Source organism: Zonotrichia albicollis, chromosome 16, assembly GCF_047830755.1.
Source record: "Zonotrichia albicollis isolate bZonAlb1 chromosome 16, bZonAlb1.hap1, whole genome shotgun sequence".
NCBI classification, from domain to species: domain Eukaryota; kingdom Metazoa; phylum Chordata; class Aves; order Passeriformes; family Passerellidae; genus Zonotrichia; species Zonotrichia albicollis.
The window spans coordinates 8,392,856-8,411,256 of record NC_133834.1 but is presented as its reverse complement, the minus strand read 5'-3'; the positions used below and the strand labels follow the sequence as shown (position 1 = coordinate 8,411,256).

Sequence of the window (18,401 nt, the reverse complement as noted above, 5' to 3'; positions counted from 1 at the left end):
GCTCAAGATTGTTTAGATTGGAGTTGGAATAGGCATCCTCATGAATTTAGTTGGAATCTAGTTAATAACAAGTCACCAGGAAGCAATTTCATGTGTTTACTACTGCTCTGAAAGATATAAAATCTATATTGGATGAAAGAAATAGAGATGAAAGCTGAGGAATTCAGATTAACCATGTTATTTTTTTTATGGGTTAGGTCATTGAGAGGAGAAGGCAAAAAAATAGAAATGAAAGTTTGGCTGGTAATGGGTATTCAGTGTGGTTATTATGTCCATAGTTTAAATATGGGAATGATTGAGCTTTACCCTGTTTTTACTTTGTTATTTATTTACATACTATTTCTTTGGGGTACCTTTGTCAAATAACAAAGCAGTACAATTTGGTGAGAAATAAAAACACAGAACATCTCACATTTTCCATCCAGTATCAGAATAGCCATCAGGAAAAACAATCATGTAGATTTATCAGTTCTTGACCTCACCTGCTGAGCTCCTGTTAAGAAGTTGTGTGGCATTAATTAATGTCTGCTGATGCTCTGCCTTGTCTTTTCAACTGAGGTTCTGTTCAAGGATCACGAAGTATAGACATTCTTATAAAAAGTCACTTAAATATTTTCCCTTGAAAGTATTTAAGAAGTATTTCAGAAGACTGACTTCTTTGTAAGCTCCTTCATGTCTGAACTCTGTTGCAAGATCCACCTTCCCTAGGGGAGAAACTGTAGGAAAATAAACCTCCAGGGTTTTCCTGAGCTTTCTCAGGAGCTGCATTTTGCACTGTCAGGCCAGTCCTTCATGTTTTTCCTGGTTTTGTGGTGAATTCTGTTTAAAGATGTGGCTGTGCTGAAGTGGGTCCAGGAGGCTCAGTGCCCCTGGTTAATGTTGCAGGACAGATGCTTGAATGAACAGTCTTTTGAGGGCTTGTTTGCTGGGAACTGAGCAATGTCTTGTGTCATGCAGGGATGGGTTCCACTGCCCAACCCAGGCAGAGCTAAAGCTGCTACAAGGCAGAGATGGGAGCTATTAAAATGTGTGTGTATATACAGACAAAAACCTGCCCCAGCCCAGGGAGTGTTGCTGCTCCTGCTGGTGAATCCCTGGGAGGGACTTTGCCAAAGGCTTGTGCCTCAATCTGGAGTCCTAATGAGATTCAGTGTCATTTGAAAGTGAGCAAAATATGTAAAGTGGGGGCAGTTACTGCTTATAAATCAAATTCTGTTACTGATTGAATACATTTGACTAGTCTGTGATGTCCAAGTGCAAACTTTCCTGAGAAGTTTAAATTAGCAGAAAACAAAGTGGTCAGTTTTGGAAGGACTGTGGATGTGTGCTTTCACAGCTCCCTCTAGCAGTATTCCAAACTTTTTAATAACCAGAACATCTGAAATTACTGTTGATATAATTATGGTTTTTTGAACAGTTACTGTACTAAGCTGGAACGAATGTGAAAATCTGTTTGGTCTCTTGAGGGATGCAATACTATTTTACTCCCTAATCTAAATCACTGTGAACGTAAGTCACATGTTAAAAAAAAAAAAACAGAAAAAAAGAGCAAAAACCAGAAAAACTATTCTGAGGAAAGCAGCCAAAGTTTTGAAGCTGTTTTCCTTCAATTTCAAACCAGAGCATCTTCCCTTAATGTATGCATGTAAAAAGGGATAAAAGCAACTTCCATTAATGATGTTTTTACAATGTTGTTTCTAGAGTTTTGGGTCACACTGCTGAAATTGATGTTAAGGAAAAATAAAAATGGATGGCAACAGTTTTGGAAAGGAAGGGAAAAACAGTCCTCCAAACAATCACCAGTGCAGATGTTCCAGTGAGGGGTCCCCTGTGCACTTTCTGGTGGTCCATCTGTTTCTCTGCATTTTGAAATGCCAAGTGTTGCAATAGTTTTGGGCTGGTTGTGCCTGTATCTGTTAGAACTGAAGGATTCGTGCTTTTTCAAGTATCAGAATCCCCCTTTTAACCCAAATTATTGCTTTATCTCATTTTCCTTTTACATAGCAGAAAGCACTGTGTTTAAAGCAGTTGCATCTTTCATTGCTGCCAGCTTGCAAGTCAATAAATCTATTTTCACCTTTTGCACCTCCCTCTTGAATGAAAGGCATAAAGTAACGTAATATATTTCTCACAAAATGTTTCTCCTAAGTCTTCAGCCACTGACAATTAAAGTACAATGTACTTATTACAGCAAAACAGAAAAACATATGGAAAAATATAACTGCATTAACATCTGCTGCCTCTCCTCCATCTGCTGTCTTTGGCCTTGCTTTTGTTCAAACCTGCCAAAAGTACTCATTTTCCAAGGGTCTCATGGCACATCAACCACATCTTCAATTAAAGTTCCCAATATCTTGTTTGTTTTGATGGCACAATGGGATATCTGCTCTGCATCCATGTGGCTGCATGAGGGCTTCAGGCAGAGCAGTGGTGGTTTCACAGTTTGAAAGATGTGAGTGTGGTAGGACAGGAGACAATGGGGTGACCACAGCGTAAAGTTTGTGCTTCTGGATGCAAAAGGTTTTGATTTCAACTAAAAAACTGCCCACAAATGCACAAAGAGCAGGAAAAGAAGATTTAATTGTAGAGATGCTATCCTCTGACAATTGGAAGGTCTCTTTACTGAAATAATTAACAAGCACTACCAACTAATATGTCACAGCTGTGATTAATATTGAACAGAAACTTGGTTTAATTATCTTTTCATAGTTCTGTTTAAATTCTTCTCAGTCACAAGACAGATAAAATAGATGGTCCTGTGAAAGCTGACCAGGTCTCTGAGGCTTTGACATGCGATGCAGATTTTGGAGCTATCCCCACCTCTGGGAGCTGTGAGCTGGTTGGATCCTGAACAGCTCACCCCAGCAAAGCAGCAAGAGCCTGCCCCAGCTTTGGGGCCTCAGCTGTGTGTGATCCTGCAGGACTGCCTAGGCATTGCATATTTTCACAGGAGGTCAATAATTGGGTGCTTTACTATGTGAAAGGAGGAAAAATAGGTATTTTTATCGTACAGGTGTTAGATTTATAGCTGGTCCTCAAGGCCAGCATGTCCAGTGCTTTGTATTTAGAGGAAGATCTTTGTGTTTTGTTGTTGCTCTGTGTGTGCATGTGCACATTTCTGGTATGTTTTGCTGTGTCTTTGAGATACCAGAGGAAAAATGTGAGAATGTGTTCTCAGTTCAAAAAGACAGCAAATCCTTCCATGCTGGGGAGAAAATGAGTTGTCAGATAAACTGTAACTGTGAACATTTCCCATTCAGGGCTGGGTTGAACATGGTCCATCCGTCTGTACAGTATTTATAGGAGTTTGTTGATAAAGAAATCGTGCAGTGAATAACTTTTCCTAAGAAGGGAGCATTTTCTTAGTGTCAGGAGGAAGTGCTCTGCACAATGCAATGAACACCTCTGGCAGATAAATGCAAGCTCCTATTGTGTGCCTTTGTGAGCTCAGTAGGGTTTTCCTTTAGGTTCCCCACAAAGCCTGTGCAGAAGGAGCCTTGCAGCAGCACTGTGCAGGTGTGTGCCAGGGGATGCTGGAGCTGTGCCTGCCTGCACAGTGTGGGCTCTTCCCTTGGCTTTGGTGCCTTGAGTTGGATCCCTCAGCCACAGTCTGTGTGCCTGTGCTGCCTGCAGAGCTGGTACACCCCTGTCTGCCATGTTTGGGTCTCTACTGATTTAAATGCACGTTAGGTTCTCTCTCTGAAAGCAGATTTGAAATTGGTCTAATGCTGTTTTTTTGTGCATTGCAAAAATTACCAGTTCAATTGCCTAATCCGGGCTGTTGGCAGAGGAACTCCTTCCAGGGGCAGTGGGGCACTCTGTGAGCTGTACCTAATGGCTTTGCAGAGTTCTGATCCTGCAGTGGGATGCCCCACTGACTTGTTGGAGGTTTCCTGTGCCCACTATTGGAGCCATAGTCTTTATCTTTAACCTCCTGCCTTTAGCATGCAGAATACAGCAATGTACCTGTAAAAGTACAGGGGAACTTGTGACCTGGGTAGCCCCAAATGCATGTTTATGCTTGAACATGCTTAGCTTGGATGCAAATATAGCTGACAGATGTGTCTTCCAAATATAGGCAAGCAGAATGTGAAGAGAGGCATTCTGCAGGTGTGCAAACTTACCTGGGGTCTGGCTGAACTGGTGTGGGTTGTACTTGCAAAAGCCTCTGAGAATGTTAACAGGCTGTCATTAAAATCCATTTGTCATTACAGACAGCTGGGAAGTTCTTCCAGATTCTCTGTATTTGTGCTAGGTGCAGCAGCTGTTGCTGGGTGTATAGTAGGTGACAGCAGCAATTTATTCCATGGTTCCCTCAGTAGATTGCAAAGCCTCTGCAGAAACCCAGGCTTCCCCTCCTGAGATAGATGGGACATTGAATTCAATCAAGCTCAGGGTACCTAAGCCCCAGACCCTCAATCACTGCAGATGAAGTGGCTAATACACCAAAGAGCATACATTGTGTCTGAAAAACACACCAGAAGTGGAGTTTGGAGAATTAAAATCTGTGTGTTCAACAGGGAGCGGGATTTGGAGCAGAATTCAAATTCTCACATTACATAAAATGGCTCTGAGCTTAAAATGTTATTTTTGCATTAATATTATAATACTATTTTTAACATCAATGGCAATCAGTATGTAATTGGCAGTGATCTCATGCATGCTTCTGGGTACAGACTGTTCTTTCCCAGTTTTGGAGTATTTTCTTGTTATTCCTGAACTGCATGCTCAGAAGTCATTAAAACTCTCCCTGCCAGGGCTCTTGCCATTGAGCACTCAGCAGTTAACCTCTCCTTGTGTCTTCTGAGAACCAGATGAAGTCAGGACAGAACATTTCTGCTTGTGGCAATCCTTCTCTTAGGCCTGTGATAGACATCCACAGTGTCACACTTGGAAATATGGTGCTGCAAAGTCTTCAGAGGTTTCTTTATAGCATCTTCAGTACCTGAAGCAGCTGCAAGAGAGCTGGAGAGGGACTTTGTGCAAGGCATGGAGTGATTGGATGAGAGGGGATGGCTTTACAGAGGTTAGGACTGCAGGAAAGACACAGGTGAAATATGTGCTCTTGGGGTGCACATGTTGTGTGTGACACCTGTAATAAATGTAATAAGGTAGCCTCTCAAATGAGTTGATTTTGGACATAGCCTCTTCTGGTCTATGCCTAGAGGGAATTGCCTATTGCAAAGACCAAAATGGTGCTTTCAATAGCAGTGTTAGGTGTTGGTTTGAAAACACTGCTTTCATTTTGGCTGTGGACACATAAAGGCTGTATTAATGGGCTTACACTTCTCATTTGGTCCTGGTATGGCCTTCAGTGATTTGCAAGCATAGAGATAAGGAGGTGCTGCTAACAAATAGTTTGATAAAAGTTGAAATAAATGATGATTCAGACAGTGAACCTGCTGATGTATGTCCCATGGTGCTGTCAGAACTGGGATTGCCTGGTTTCAAGATCATCTCTCTGTGAGATGACTCTGCCCTGTCTTGAATGTCTTACACATCTGTGACAAATAAAATCTGCAATTAATCCAGCTCTGTAAAAATAAAGTATTGCAGAGCAAGTAAAACCCATTTTGTGTTGCCAGGTGAGCACCTGATGTGCTGCTTTTTGCTTGTAGCCCTGAACTTCACAAATGAGCACAACTTACTGTCAGCAGCTGCTGCTGTTCTGAGCTGGGAGTGCTGAGTTTCATTTCCTCTGCACTGCAAACGTGTGGAGCCTGTCTTGAAATCATTGTACTGTAAAACTCACACTTGGCTTTGGTGAAAGCAATTGAGAGGGAAATGCAGATCAAAGGTGGGTGGAGATTTCAGGTTTCGTGGCATTTAACACTTGCACCAACAGGTGTGAGATTGCGTGAGGCTAGATTTGACTTTCCAGCTGGGGTGTTTGTTAGGTGTGCTTATGTTTCAATGTGTATCTGTAGCTCTTGATTTTACACTTGTTGTACAGACCCTGCTTTATTTTTAGTCCCTGCTGCTCCCAAAGAGATATCCCTTTTAAATAGCATGCATTTGCTTTACAGATTAGGATTTTTTTAAAATTTGAAAATAAAAATCATTTAGTGAGAGTCAGCCTGTGAGAGAGAATGTTGCCAAGATACATGGAAATATCCTGTCATGGCATTGCCTTAGAGATATTACAAAAGGTTTATTGAAGGAAACAAAGTTGGCTTTTTTTCTTTGAAGATCCATTGAAGATACAGGACAAGGGGTAGGAGCCAGGCTCTGAAAGTAATTTTTTTTTTATTTTAGTTCAATCATTTTTAAGAATGAATGTTGCGTTGAAACTATGTTTTGTTTATTTTGTTTCTCTTTGGTTTTTATGTTTTCACCAAAATGTTAGAATTTTATTTTTTAAAAAAATATTTCTTCCCAAACTATAAGTATTTTGTTTGTTTGAAAAATGTTTGGATTTTGGTTTGTGAGTTGTTGTCTGGTGTTGGCGTGTTTTTGAACTCTTTTGCATTCATCTGTGTCTGACAGCTCAAACTCGTTGCAAACTAGACATTTTCATGGAGAGAGAATCACTTTATTCACTCACTAAACAACTTCTTCTAATGAATAAGCTACTCAAACATTTCCCATTGCCAAGCTTCAGAGGTCAAACTGATACTGACTCCCTGGATGGCCTGGGATAAGTCATTATCTCTCTTTCCTTTCTCTGCAAACCCTGACTGTTAAATAGTTCCTCCCAGAAGAGGTGTGAGAAACAATTAGCTCATGCTGATAAAATGTTTTGAATAGAAAATGTGGTTGATAGGTGCTAAAAGATGCTCCCATCAGTCATCATTAGTGATGCTGTCATTTCCTAGTCTCTGATTTTTGGTTATGTGCTTCCACAAGTGGAAAGGAAACAGGACATAATCAAAAAATCTACCAATATTTTTACTTCTGTCTTCAGATGTTGTAATAACCGTTCATCATTGATTTTATCTGCTACTGTTCACTTTTGCAAACAGAGATATTTCCATGTCCATGGATCTAAAAATTGTGTCCCCCATAAGTTTTCACAGCTGGAGCAAAGGCAGCTCAGCCTCACCCATCCCTGATGCAGACAAATATTTTACATGGTCTATTCCTTTTCCTTTATGTGATAGATTTTGAATGTTGTAACATTATGAGCTGTGTATTTATCTAAGAGCATCAAGGGGAGGAGGATGATGGTTAAGAGCTGACACCTGAGCCTGACTCTGACCTTCCCAGGGAGGGTTCAAACGTGTAGGAACTCAAGGGGGGAAAAAAAGTGCAAAATTGGGAAGGATTTGTTTTGTGTCAAAGTTACTTCACTGAAATAAAGCTCAGGCTGTAGTCAGGTTTCTGCAGAGCAATGAGGCAGTTCTGGGATACCAAACTGTGATGGTTAATCACAAGGAGCGAAGGAAAGCATTGAAGGAGCTGCTTTTGCTGCTTTGAAACCTGTGTCTGTTTTCTCATGGATATTTAATGGTGTCAGGGTGAAGTGTCTGGTTAATCACTGCTCACAACCCTGTGTAAAACCTCCCTGCTCCATCTGAGATAGGGCTTGGACTCTGGCCCAGTGAGGAAGAGATGCCAGTGCAGGTGACTTGGACACCCCAGGGGCCTCTCAGCTTCAGTCTGCTGCAAACCCCAACACAGGGGTTTCTGCAGTGTGTTGGATTGTAATTGATCTATGTTTTCATGTAAGAAATGCTTGCCATGCATGGGATGTGACTGTTTAGTAAGATGAGTGTAATTTTTCTCCCCATTTACAGGATGGCTATTTTTCCCACCGACCGAAAGAGAAAATGCGAACAGACAGCAATAATGAAAATTCTGTCCCCAAGGACTTTGAAACTATTGATAACAGTAACTTTGCTCCCAGGACTCAGAGACAAAAACACCAGACTGAGCTGGTGAAAAAACCCCTTAGCAAACAAAAGGAGCACTTGAGAAAAAAACTGGAAGAGGAGAAGATGAAGGAGAACTTGCTGCTGGGGAAGAACTCCAACGAGGTGGTGCAGTTCAGCAATCCCCTGGGAAAAAACAGCAGCAACAGCAACAACCTGAAGGATGTTGACAGGTTTCCCACAGAGCAGCTTATACAGAAGCTTGAGATGAGCTCCCCTGAGCTGAAGTACGACCAGCCCCCCAAGTGTGAGGTGACGGGCAAGGAGGCGATCTCGGCCATGTCCCGCGCCAAGTCCCAGCAGTGCCGCCAGGAGATCGCGGACGTGTACTGCCAGCACAAGCTGGGCAAGCTGATGCCGGAGCAGGTGACACGCTTCTGTGCCCTGGAGGGTAAGTGGGGAGATGGAGAAGTCAAACACTGTCTTGGGGGAGGCATTCTGTGGGATTGGAATGGCCTTCTGCTGACAGAAATGGCTTTATTGCAGGAATGTGTGATGGCTTGGCCCACGACAACAAGGGAGGCTTTCAATTCCCTTTGAACAAGGGAATAATGTGGATGTCACAAGATCCCTGGTGGATTCCTGTAGAATTCATTTCCACCGGATTTTTATTGCACAATGTGATCTAGGTATTCAGCTGCTGCTCCTGTTTCATTTAGTTCTTCATCCACAGACACAGAGAAGAATAGTCAGAATCTTGCCATGTTGTGCAGGAGTTGTGTGGTTTTTGGTAATCAGACAACAGCCATTGTGAATTTTGGAGCTTTTTGCTAACCAATACATGAGTAGCATTGCTGTTATGGCCATTTTTATGTCACACTGGAGTCCTAAGATTTTGATAACCCAGGTAATTATTAGAAGTATATAAAAAAATTCCAAAAGCACAGGGAAAAATCCAATTTTGTGGCTGACTTCTATTTTTAATGTTCTTGAATCAGCAAAAGTTATTTTCAGAATCACTGCTGGAAAGTCAGTTACCTCTGCTGGCCTAAGCCAGGCTTTGATTGTTGCTTTGGTTTCTCCATGCCCTCAGATCACGAGTTACCTCTCAGCTTGCTGTCACTTTGCATGTCTGAGCTGACCTTTTTCTACTTTTCAAAAAAAAAAGTGCTTCATGTGCCACTGTTCATCCAGCTATGAGATCTCCATAGAGTAAAATGCCTTAAAAAAAAAAAAAGCATTGATCAGTTGAACAGAGTGGGTATTGATCAAGGAGCAGCATTACCCACAGCAGCATTTCTTTATTCAGCAATCCAGATCCCCACCTTGTAATTGGCCATGCACAGAAGGATATGTTATGTCTTTGTCCAGGCTGAAAGTGCAGAGGGGATTTATAAACTAGAGAATAAGTCTTGCTTTGAGACTGTAGAATAACCATGGGGATCCATGGGAAGCAGGGGATATTTAGTTCCTTTCATTGGGAACATCCTCTAATGGCGTGTTTACTGCACCATCACAAAGCAGTGCTTACTGCAGGGTGATTTCAGTGTGGTAGAGAGCAGGATAGCATTGCTATTACAGGGATTAGGAGGTTAAATTCCCTGTACAGACAGTGAAAAAGAGGAGCTGCCCCAGAGAATGTATCCAAAAAAGCGCTTCTCCCTGTAACAAGATTCTTAGGCTTTTAATTTAGATGTTGCATCTTACCAGGATGAATGGTCTGAGCACCCTCATTCCCTACCCCAGTGCATCTGTGACTGTTGGTTTTGGTTTTTTGGTTTTTTTACCATGTCTCTTTTGGTGTTTTTTTCTCCCTTTCTTATCATGACAATAGTCCAAATTGTCAAGCTGGGTGGGCAGACACTGGGGACAATTAATGGAGCAGGCAGGAGACGTGGTGTTCAGTAGGGAGAAGGGAAGAGGGACAGTAAAGGCAGCACAAGATGAAGGGAAGACAAGAGAACAGGAGAGAGCTAAAAATGGAGCAAAAGCAGACATCAGTAACAGGATGAGCATCAGTGAGTACCCCGGGCACTGCTGAGGTGCCACTGGAGGAACCCACTGTGATGTCCTTGCTATTCCTTCCTCTTCCTCCCCCTTCTTCCTTCAGGGCAGGTCAGTCTCTGTGCTCTGTGGGAAAGTTGAGGGAGGCCAGCACCTTACAGACTGTGCCCTGCACTTTTGGGATCTAGAAAATGTCTTAGTTATGGGACCAGTGCTATAAATCTTGTGTAGGTAAATGTATCCCAAATACAAATATGCAAGTGATATCCTGGCCAGAGCTGAAGGTGTGTTGTCATTAGTGGGGGCAGACACTGCAACTGTGCAACTTTGCACACACCCATGGTTCCATGCCCTGCTTGGTGATCTCCCAGGGATGCAGGGTGACTTTCCAGAAGTTTTAAACAACTGCCATCCTTAAAAACAGGTTTCTCAATAAATATTTACTGCTTCTTTTCTAAATACAGGATTTATCTCTTGTGCCCTGCAGTCAGGATAATAGTGTGCTCTTAGAACCAAGAACAGGGTCACATTCTACACTTGAAGCCTTTCATATATGTACATAGCACATTGGTATAAATGCTTCCATTGTAATGTCAGAGTAAAATTCTCAGGAAGACTGGGAGCTACAAATATGTCTAGAAAAATGAGGAAAATGTCCAAATGTGATTAATTGAGGAAAAACTTATGTGGTATGGATATATTCCACATTAGAATATTAGGTGCATAAAGATTGAGTCTAAAATTTTTAGGTTTGCTGAGCTAGAGTTTTGTTTTGTTTTTTATTTTAACAAGTGGTGACACTTGTTTAAAAAGAATAATTCAGAGACATGTTAGCCTAGCCAGATGGATACATGTGGAAAATGTTGATTTTTCTTTGCCTCAAGGTTATTTCCTCCTGCCTATGCTGACAGCTGAAGTTAACCATTTCAGCTGCCAGATTTCCTTGGCAGAAAGTCTGGACATCCTGTGTTCCATACAAGGTTGCTGTAGAGCAGATTTGGGAGCTTTGCTGTGGAGAAGTGCAGCAGCATATGGAATGGGAGATGAGCTGCTAATGCAGGAAGAACCAGTGCGCAAGAAGGTTGGGTCACCAAACCTATGGAGGAGATCCAGACCTTGGAGTCATTTCCCAAACGTTTGAATACAGAACTGTCAAGGCTGACATGGGGGAACCCCAAAACCCTAGGAAAGCACCCAGTGCCTACTGGAAGACCCTGTATGTGTATAATTTGGTCGATCCCTTGAATTTCATAGGCCTGTTAAAGATCCATTGTCTGAGTTTCAGTGTGTTGTGGTCCCATATCTCTCCTCCCACTGCAGAACATAAATACTGCTGTTCTTCACCTCCAGAGTGACTCCATCCCTCATGAAAGGTGACCTCATCCACTCTGTTGGTCCTTGAAAGGAGTTGAGCTTGATTACAGGAGAGTTTGTGAGGTACTGCACATCAGCTTTCGGGGATATAAGACACCCCATTGGTGGGATTGCTGATAGGGGAGATGTGGGTAGAGGCACTTCATGTATTAAAAAAGTGATCTGGTGTTTGTCAGCAGCAGTCAGACATCTGGGGTCTGAGCCTGTGTGTTCAGCATGTGAGTGCTGTTCCCATCAGCTTGGTTTGCACAAAGGTTTCCTGTCTGTTTTCAGCAAAACTGTGAAGTATAAATATTTATGTATTGGAGCAGCACATTCATCCATTATCCCAACAAAGAAACATGTTCCCAGTGCTGTGGTTTCCATTGAGATGTCATCCAGCTTTTAATCCCCTTGGATCTTGTCTCAGCTGATCAAAACCATGACGCTGCTAAGTGCAGCTATCAATCATGGACAGGACTCCATCCAGCTGGATTGTCAGAAATGTTAAGTGATACATTCACTTCAGTGCTTATCAACAGGAACAGGATCATAGCAGCTGCTACTTTTTAAAGTGTTTTATTGTTTCCAAAGGCAACAGGCAAAGGAAGTTGATTATAAGGATCTTCAGTGATAAAAGAAAGGATTGTTAAAATCAAGAGCATGATGTGCCCTGCTTGACGTGCAGGTGTTATTTCCTTGAGGGCTGCAGCCATGCCTCCAAGGGCATGGCTGCTGGAGCAGAACAGGACATGGCACCTTCACCAGTCACCTGACGTGCAGAGCAGGTGAGCTGGCATTTCCCTGCAAGCTGGCCCTAAAAACACAACACAAAAGCTATGGCACAGGAGATTGGTGTCAAAAGCTTTAGGTGCAGCCTCTCCCAGTCACGGCTGAGAGCAGGGCAAGGGGAAGCTTGCAGGTCTCCCTTGGCTCAGAAGGGAATGTTTGGCCTCTGTAGAAAGAAGTGTGTTTTGGGGAAAATGCATTCAGCAAATGTGAGATGGGAAGTGTAGGCTCAGCACAAGTTTAGATGAGGAAAGAACAAATCCAGGCCTGTGCAGGTTGAGAAGATACCCACAGACATCCTTTGGGGAGTTCCTTTTGTCTCAGGTGACGTGGTACATGGTACAGGAGACAGGGTTCAGCAACCTGTAAGCCAAGTGGCAGATGTTTCCTTGCTGGGGCCATCTCTGGCCTAGTCCTGCACAGACACTGATTCTCTGCTGGGCCAGACTCCCCTCTGCTCACCAAAGCTGTCAGTGCATGTGGACCTGCTGCCTCCCTTCTTTGTCCATCATCGTGCATGGTCCTCCTCTTGTGCAGAGGTACTGGGAAGAAGCAGAAGTTTAAATGAGGATTCTTGTCTCTAAAATACCCATCACTCTGTACCTAGCTAAAATCCCCTTGAACCAAGCCCAGGTGAGCTGATCTGTGCTATGTTAACCCACACAGAATCCATTATTACTGTGGGCAGGAGCACAGTCCTGGAATGGCCACTGTGACCCTGCCCAGCAACAATGGGAGCACTGCAATTGCCATTACAAAACTCCACATTTCAACGTGATATTGAACTTGTGATTTCTGCTTCCCGTCCTCCTGAGGTGAAGAAAAGCCTAGCTGCTGGCTAGTGCCTGGATTCAGTCCCTGAGTTCTCTGTTTTTCACTCCATGTGGATCATGGCAGTTTGCAGCCCTGCATCCCTTGCCTTGCATGGATGGACACAGAGCACAATTCCTGCTTGGTCACTGCCACCAGGTCAGGAGCCATCACAGTCCCAGGTGGCACCTGCAGCAGGCCTCCTGGGCCAGCTTCTCCCAGCTGCCACATCCCCAGGGGAGACTCTGGCCTAATCCTTATCATTAATTACCCAGCTGGCTTTATTCTTGGCCCAGACCTATGGCCCTAGATAGACCAAAGTACATAGAGTTTTTTGAGAACATGTAGTTCTAGCAAATGAGAAGTCCCTAGGAAAGGAGAGCCTCCATTGGTCCTGATTTATTTCCTCTGGGTGTTTTTGTTGTCTTTTCTTAGTTTTTAAATCAAACAGGTTTTCCAGTACCTTCATCCTTGTGGGGTAAACCCAGCTTACAATAAAGTAGGAAAATCAAGTTTCCCTCATTCCAAATAATTTATCAGCACTGGAAGAGTTTTTTGCAGATCAGACTGCCTTCTCCCTGGTTACTTACTGATAATGCTGCTCTGGCACACTGAAGCAAGTGCTTTCTGCTTCTTAGAGGCTGCTGGGAAGAAAATTTTCCATTTTATTTTAGAAACACAACCTTTTGGTTTTCAAACTGAGAGAAAAGAGCTCTGGAGCTCTGCTTACTGAGCAACACACAGGTAATAGCAATCTGAATGTCCATAATGTTTTTATCTGTTGACTTCAAACCACTCAGCAGAAAGAGGTGTGATTCTCAGGAAGGGAGAGGAGAAGCCACAAGATGCCAAATACTTTTGGGGTGGAGCAGAGCTGTTCTTCAAGGCATGGAAATGAGAGCATCCCCTACAGAATTTTAAAAGAGCTGTAATGAAGCAAATAGAGGATTTCATCTGCTCAATATGCATGTATGCACACAGTGACATATAAATAGGTGGTTTGTTTAGCTTTTAACATTTTGGCAGAGCATTTTTGGACTCACTGGGTTTGATCTACAGATCATTGAACCCCAGATTTCTCTTTTTCTGCTGGTTTCAGGATTCCAAATGACATTGGCTGCTGCTGCTTTGCTGTTAATCTGTTAGTGTAACAGAATCACTGTGGTGAGCTATACACAGTTTAAGGAGCATGTAAGAGCCACTGCACATGCAGCCCAGACAGCATTTTAATTTGCTACACCACAGATGACTCTGGTTGCAGTAAATTTACTGTGAGTAGACTAATTGCAAAATAACCCTAATTGAGTAGTTATCAGCAAACAACATCCTGTGGAACAAAACTGCTTACAATTAATAGCATTTAAGCCATGCACTGGTATTCTGCAGAATACTAAGATGTAATTACACCGTGTACAGAGATTGTGTTCTGTTCTGCAAACCATGTTTCCAGCACTGCTTTCATTATAAAGAGCCATTTCAAGATTCAGTAGTTGCATTTTAGGCTAAATGAATTTATGAAATAAGTGATGTGTCTCTTCCCCTTAACATGTGTGAAGCAGAACCAACTCTAATAAAACCAGTGAAGCTGTGGCAGGAGAAAAATGAGTGGTGCTAGTGTCTGCTCACGTTCCTCCACGTTAGGCCTGTCTGATCACCTGTGGGCCTGGAGGCTGCAGAATTGGTCCCCAAGAGCAGAGTTGCAGAAATCATCTGGCACATGGCATCTCAAGGAAACGCTGCCAGCAATGCATGACACAAGGAATAGGGGGCAGAAGGGATGGAAAATTTATGGTCAGCAGTCCTAGTTTTCACCAAGCCTCTGTTTTGGAAAATGTTATCATTTTATGGAGCATTAAAGGGGGAGCGTGGGCAAGCGTGGGAGAGGCAAATGGCTGAGGATGTCCTTGCTGCAAACCTCCTGCGAAGAGAGTGTGAGGGTAGCAGGAGCTCAGTGAGTATTTTGATAAAGATTACTGTGTATGTACAGAGATGAAAGAAAAGTACTTAAGTGATCATTAATGCTTCTCAGTGATCCCCAGTGTTGATGGGGAAAGTCAAATACAACTATGGCTAAAGAAAATTGTTGGTATGAAGATATGAGCTGGGGGAGTGGGGAGAAGAATCAGAAGGACCAGGAAACCCAACCCAAAACAAAAGCACCAAATTCAACCTCCCCTGTACAAGGAAAATTTGAGCCCTACTCTTTCATATAAAATTATTGTTGGACCTCTGGAGTGGGCCCATTATGCTGATTTTAGTAGACAGACTCTGAAGAGGAAACATGGCATCTAATTGTCTTAATTTTATTCAGTGCTAAGCAAGCAGCTGTGTACATTAGTACTGGACTGAGCTTGAGTTAAGCTTCAATGTTATTCTTTCCTAATTCAACATTCCAACCATAACAAAACTGTGTCAGGGTGTCAGTGTAACATACTAATTGTAAGCAGGCAGCTTTTAAAAAATTTGCTTTTTTTATAAGCCTAAAATGCCACCAAGGACAAAGGAGCACAGATTCAGCTCTGTCTTTCTAACCACTGCACTTCTCCAAGTACCATTACTTAGCAAATACTCAGTTTTCATGGGAATCTGCAGCTGATGAACTATTATTTTGAGAATGGGGAAGTGTTATGTTCCAGAAATGCCATGCTAGCTGCAGCTCGAGGCTGCCACAGTTTAGTTTGAAGCCAATGGCACTGAGTGTATTATTTTTAAAATAATTGGGGGGGGGGGGGGGGAACTCTTGACATTTAATTTCTTCCTCCTGAGCCGAGGCGAAGAATTTTTCTGTTTTGTGGCTTCTTGAAACAATGCCTTGAATGTATACAGAGTTTGTTACTGTATTAAAAATATAATTAAAGGGAATGCACCCTGTTTCAGGAAGGTTTTTAAAAGGGTACATTTCTTTGATGTATTTCTGGAGTCAGTGAGCTTTATGAGATCACTGGTTTGTAATGGCTTCCCCTGGAAATGAGGAAGAGTTGTTTAAGAGATCTAACTCTGAATTAAAATGCCAGCAATCTAGGCAGGAAGCCAATCTTACAGGACATTATTGCCATTTTAAGATTCCAAACCATAATTTGTTTCTGTTGCAAATATTTCTTATGCAGAAGGTAGTTTTAAAACATCCATCTTTTCTCTCCGTGGGTAATCATGACTTCCATAGAAAAACTGAATGACAAGAATCTGTAGCTGAGCAACCTTGAAAAAGATTTTGAAATTGCTCATTGTATATTTAGTCTTCCAAGTAAATGCTTGTCTTTGATAGTTTGAGAGCGTGTTAGAAGTGAATAGCCCTGATTCACTGCTCACACTATTTTAATATCCAACCTCACTGATTTATCATTTAGTTGTGTCAAATAAGTTTCTCCTGATTGGCACCTTTGTAAGGAGGAACAGAGCACTCCCATCTCCCAGTCCCTGCTGCTGTCACCATCGGGCTCAGCTGAATGCACAGAAAAGTCTGAAGCATTTTACACTTTTACTATAAGATAAGATATTGGTTTAAAGTCCTGGCCCTACTGAAAGGCCCATGGCAATTGTACATCATTTTTCCTCTCTGGCTTTCTCACCAACCCCCAGGGAGGCCAAAGAATTTTTCAGTCCTTTCTTTTAGGGCTTGTTGCAAGCTGAATGATCTCTATCAACTCTTGTGTTCAGTGCTCACCCATTTGTCCTCATCCACAGATGTTACTGTAAAAATGATGGAAGATGTAAGCCAAAGAGCAAAATTATGCTGCAGGAAAATCATTGTCTAGTAACTCGAACTCTGTGGTCTCTGGAAAATAATTTGCATAGCAATTGTACGTGCTTTCAAATTGTGGAATTTGTAGGATTTCTTCTGAAGGCCTGAATTGCTTTTTGCCTTTTAAAACAGAAATCTGTGCCTGAGAGTGTCCAAACACTCCCTGGGCTCTGTCAGCCTTGGAGCCCTGACTACCTCCCTGGGATATCTGGTCCAGGGCCCAGCCACCCTCTGGGTGGAGAAACCTCATCCTAACATCCAACCTGAACCTCCCCCAACAGCCTGCAACAGTTGTAGGTCCTGTCAGAGAGCACCTCACAAAGAGCTGTCAGTTAAAAGGATCTTTTTCTGCAAATCTCTTTGGAAGCCTCACTACTCAGCTGAAGTTCAGGGCAGCCCTTGGTGTAACTAGAATATAATTCTTTATATAATTCTCTTTGTTGCAAGGTTATTCTGTCTCTTTTGTGAAGGCTTTCTTGCCCATACTAATGGAAGTGTTTTGTTGAAGTTTTGATTAATTTCTGCAACTCATTACAAGTTGTAGGAGAAACACTTTGCTGATGAGAATGCACCTTTGCTGGTGCCTGCTTGTAAACAGCAGCTCAAGCAGCCTGGCTGCTTACTCACCTGTGGTTTTAATGGCAAATGGAAGGTTCCAGGCAGCTGGTGGATATTGCTGTGCAGTGGAGCACTGCAATCCCTGCTATTCCCAGGCTGAAGCTCTGTGTGTGTTACTGTGCTGCACAATCATGTGGAGCTCGGCAGGAGTATGACTAAACAGAACCATACATTGTCATGTTCTGCATCTATTTCTGGGCTGTGATTCATTCTGGGCAATTTAGTGAATAGTAGAGAGGAAAAGGGAAGTTCAAAAGAGAAATTTACTGCAATATATGTTTTACCCATTTGTACTTTCTCTTTTGCATGGGACTGAGGTGTAGGTGCTCTGGAAGAATTTCCCGGTGGCACTGAGCAGGTTTGAGGATCTGTCCCCAAGTCATTCTCTGCATCTGAGACAGTCTCTTTGGTCATTTATTCAAAAACATGTGAGGAATATACCCCCTTGCAGAAGGGAAAGCTGGACGGGAGAACCCAGCCTGGCTCATTTGGCCACCTTGTCAGAGAAAGAAATGGCTAAGGAGAGGTGTGTTTGAGATAAATGTGAGGAGAGACATTGTGGAAAAGACTTGTGTATAACACACATTGGACTTGCCAAACCAGAGCAGAGGGAGGTTACACAGAGCTGAAGTGGTTTTGTAAACAAATCTATAATTTTCTGCCAGGAGGTGATCACAAAGCCAAGCTTCCTGTGAAATGTTCAAAGCAAAGTGGGCCAGAGGTGTAACTGATGTAATAAAACAGCTTTGCTGACCCCTTTTAAGTGATGTCTTATTTCAGTAAATTTATTCTATAACCTTTATCAGTGAACCATAAAATGTCTCTATGCACTTCTATCATCAAAATTTTAAATTCACTGAGAAATAAACAGGACAATTTTGCTCTTACAGGAGCAAGCAAAGATAATTTGGGGATTCTTGTCTTACCAGTCTGTGGAAGTTTATAGCCCAAAGCAAAGCCCATCCATCCAGCATTTGGGAATAAGAACAGTTGTATGGCAGTTCTGATTCTGAAAATGTTCTACCTTGCAGATCCCTGAAAAGCAAATGAGAAAATCACTTCTGACAGGCTCATGAGGAATATTACAAGGAAGCTTCAGACATCTCTGGCATTCTTAACCTGGTCATCAAAAAGGAAATCTTACTGAGAAATCCTACTAGATTCAGCTCCATCATTTACAATTGAAAAGGCTGCAGTTAGCACACAGGTTCACTCATTTTCATTTCTCTCAATCATTTCTGGCCATTTGTAGACATAATTTGCCAAACAGGCAA

The 18,401-nt window shown here is 42.5% G+C and overlaps 1 protein-coding gene across 4 annotated transcripts in view; it reads left to right on the top strand.

The window, feature by feature from the left end:
* XYLT1 (xylosyltransferase 1) overlaps nt 1-18,401 on the top strand; it is a 174,884-nt gene that overhangs the window by 76,888 nt on the left and 79,595 nt on the right. For all 4 annotated transcript variants that reach the window (XM_026793830.2, XM_014267495.3, XM_014267493.3 and 1 more), the window contains one exon: nt 7,737-8,262. In XM_026793830.2, the coding sequence (XP_026649631.2) occupies nt 7,737-8,262 (526 nt within the window). The remainder of the gene's footprint in view (nt 1-7,736; nt 8,263-18,401) is intronic.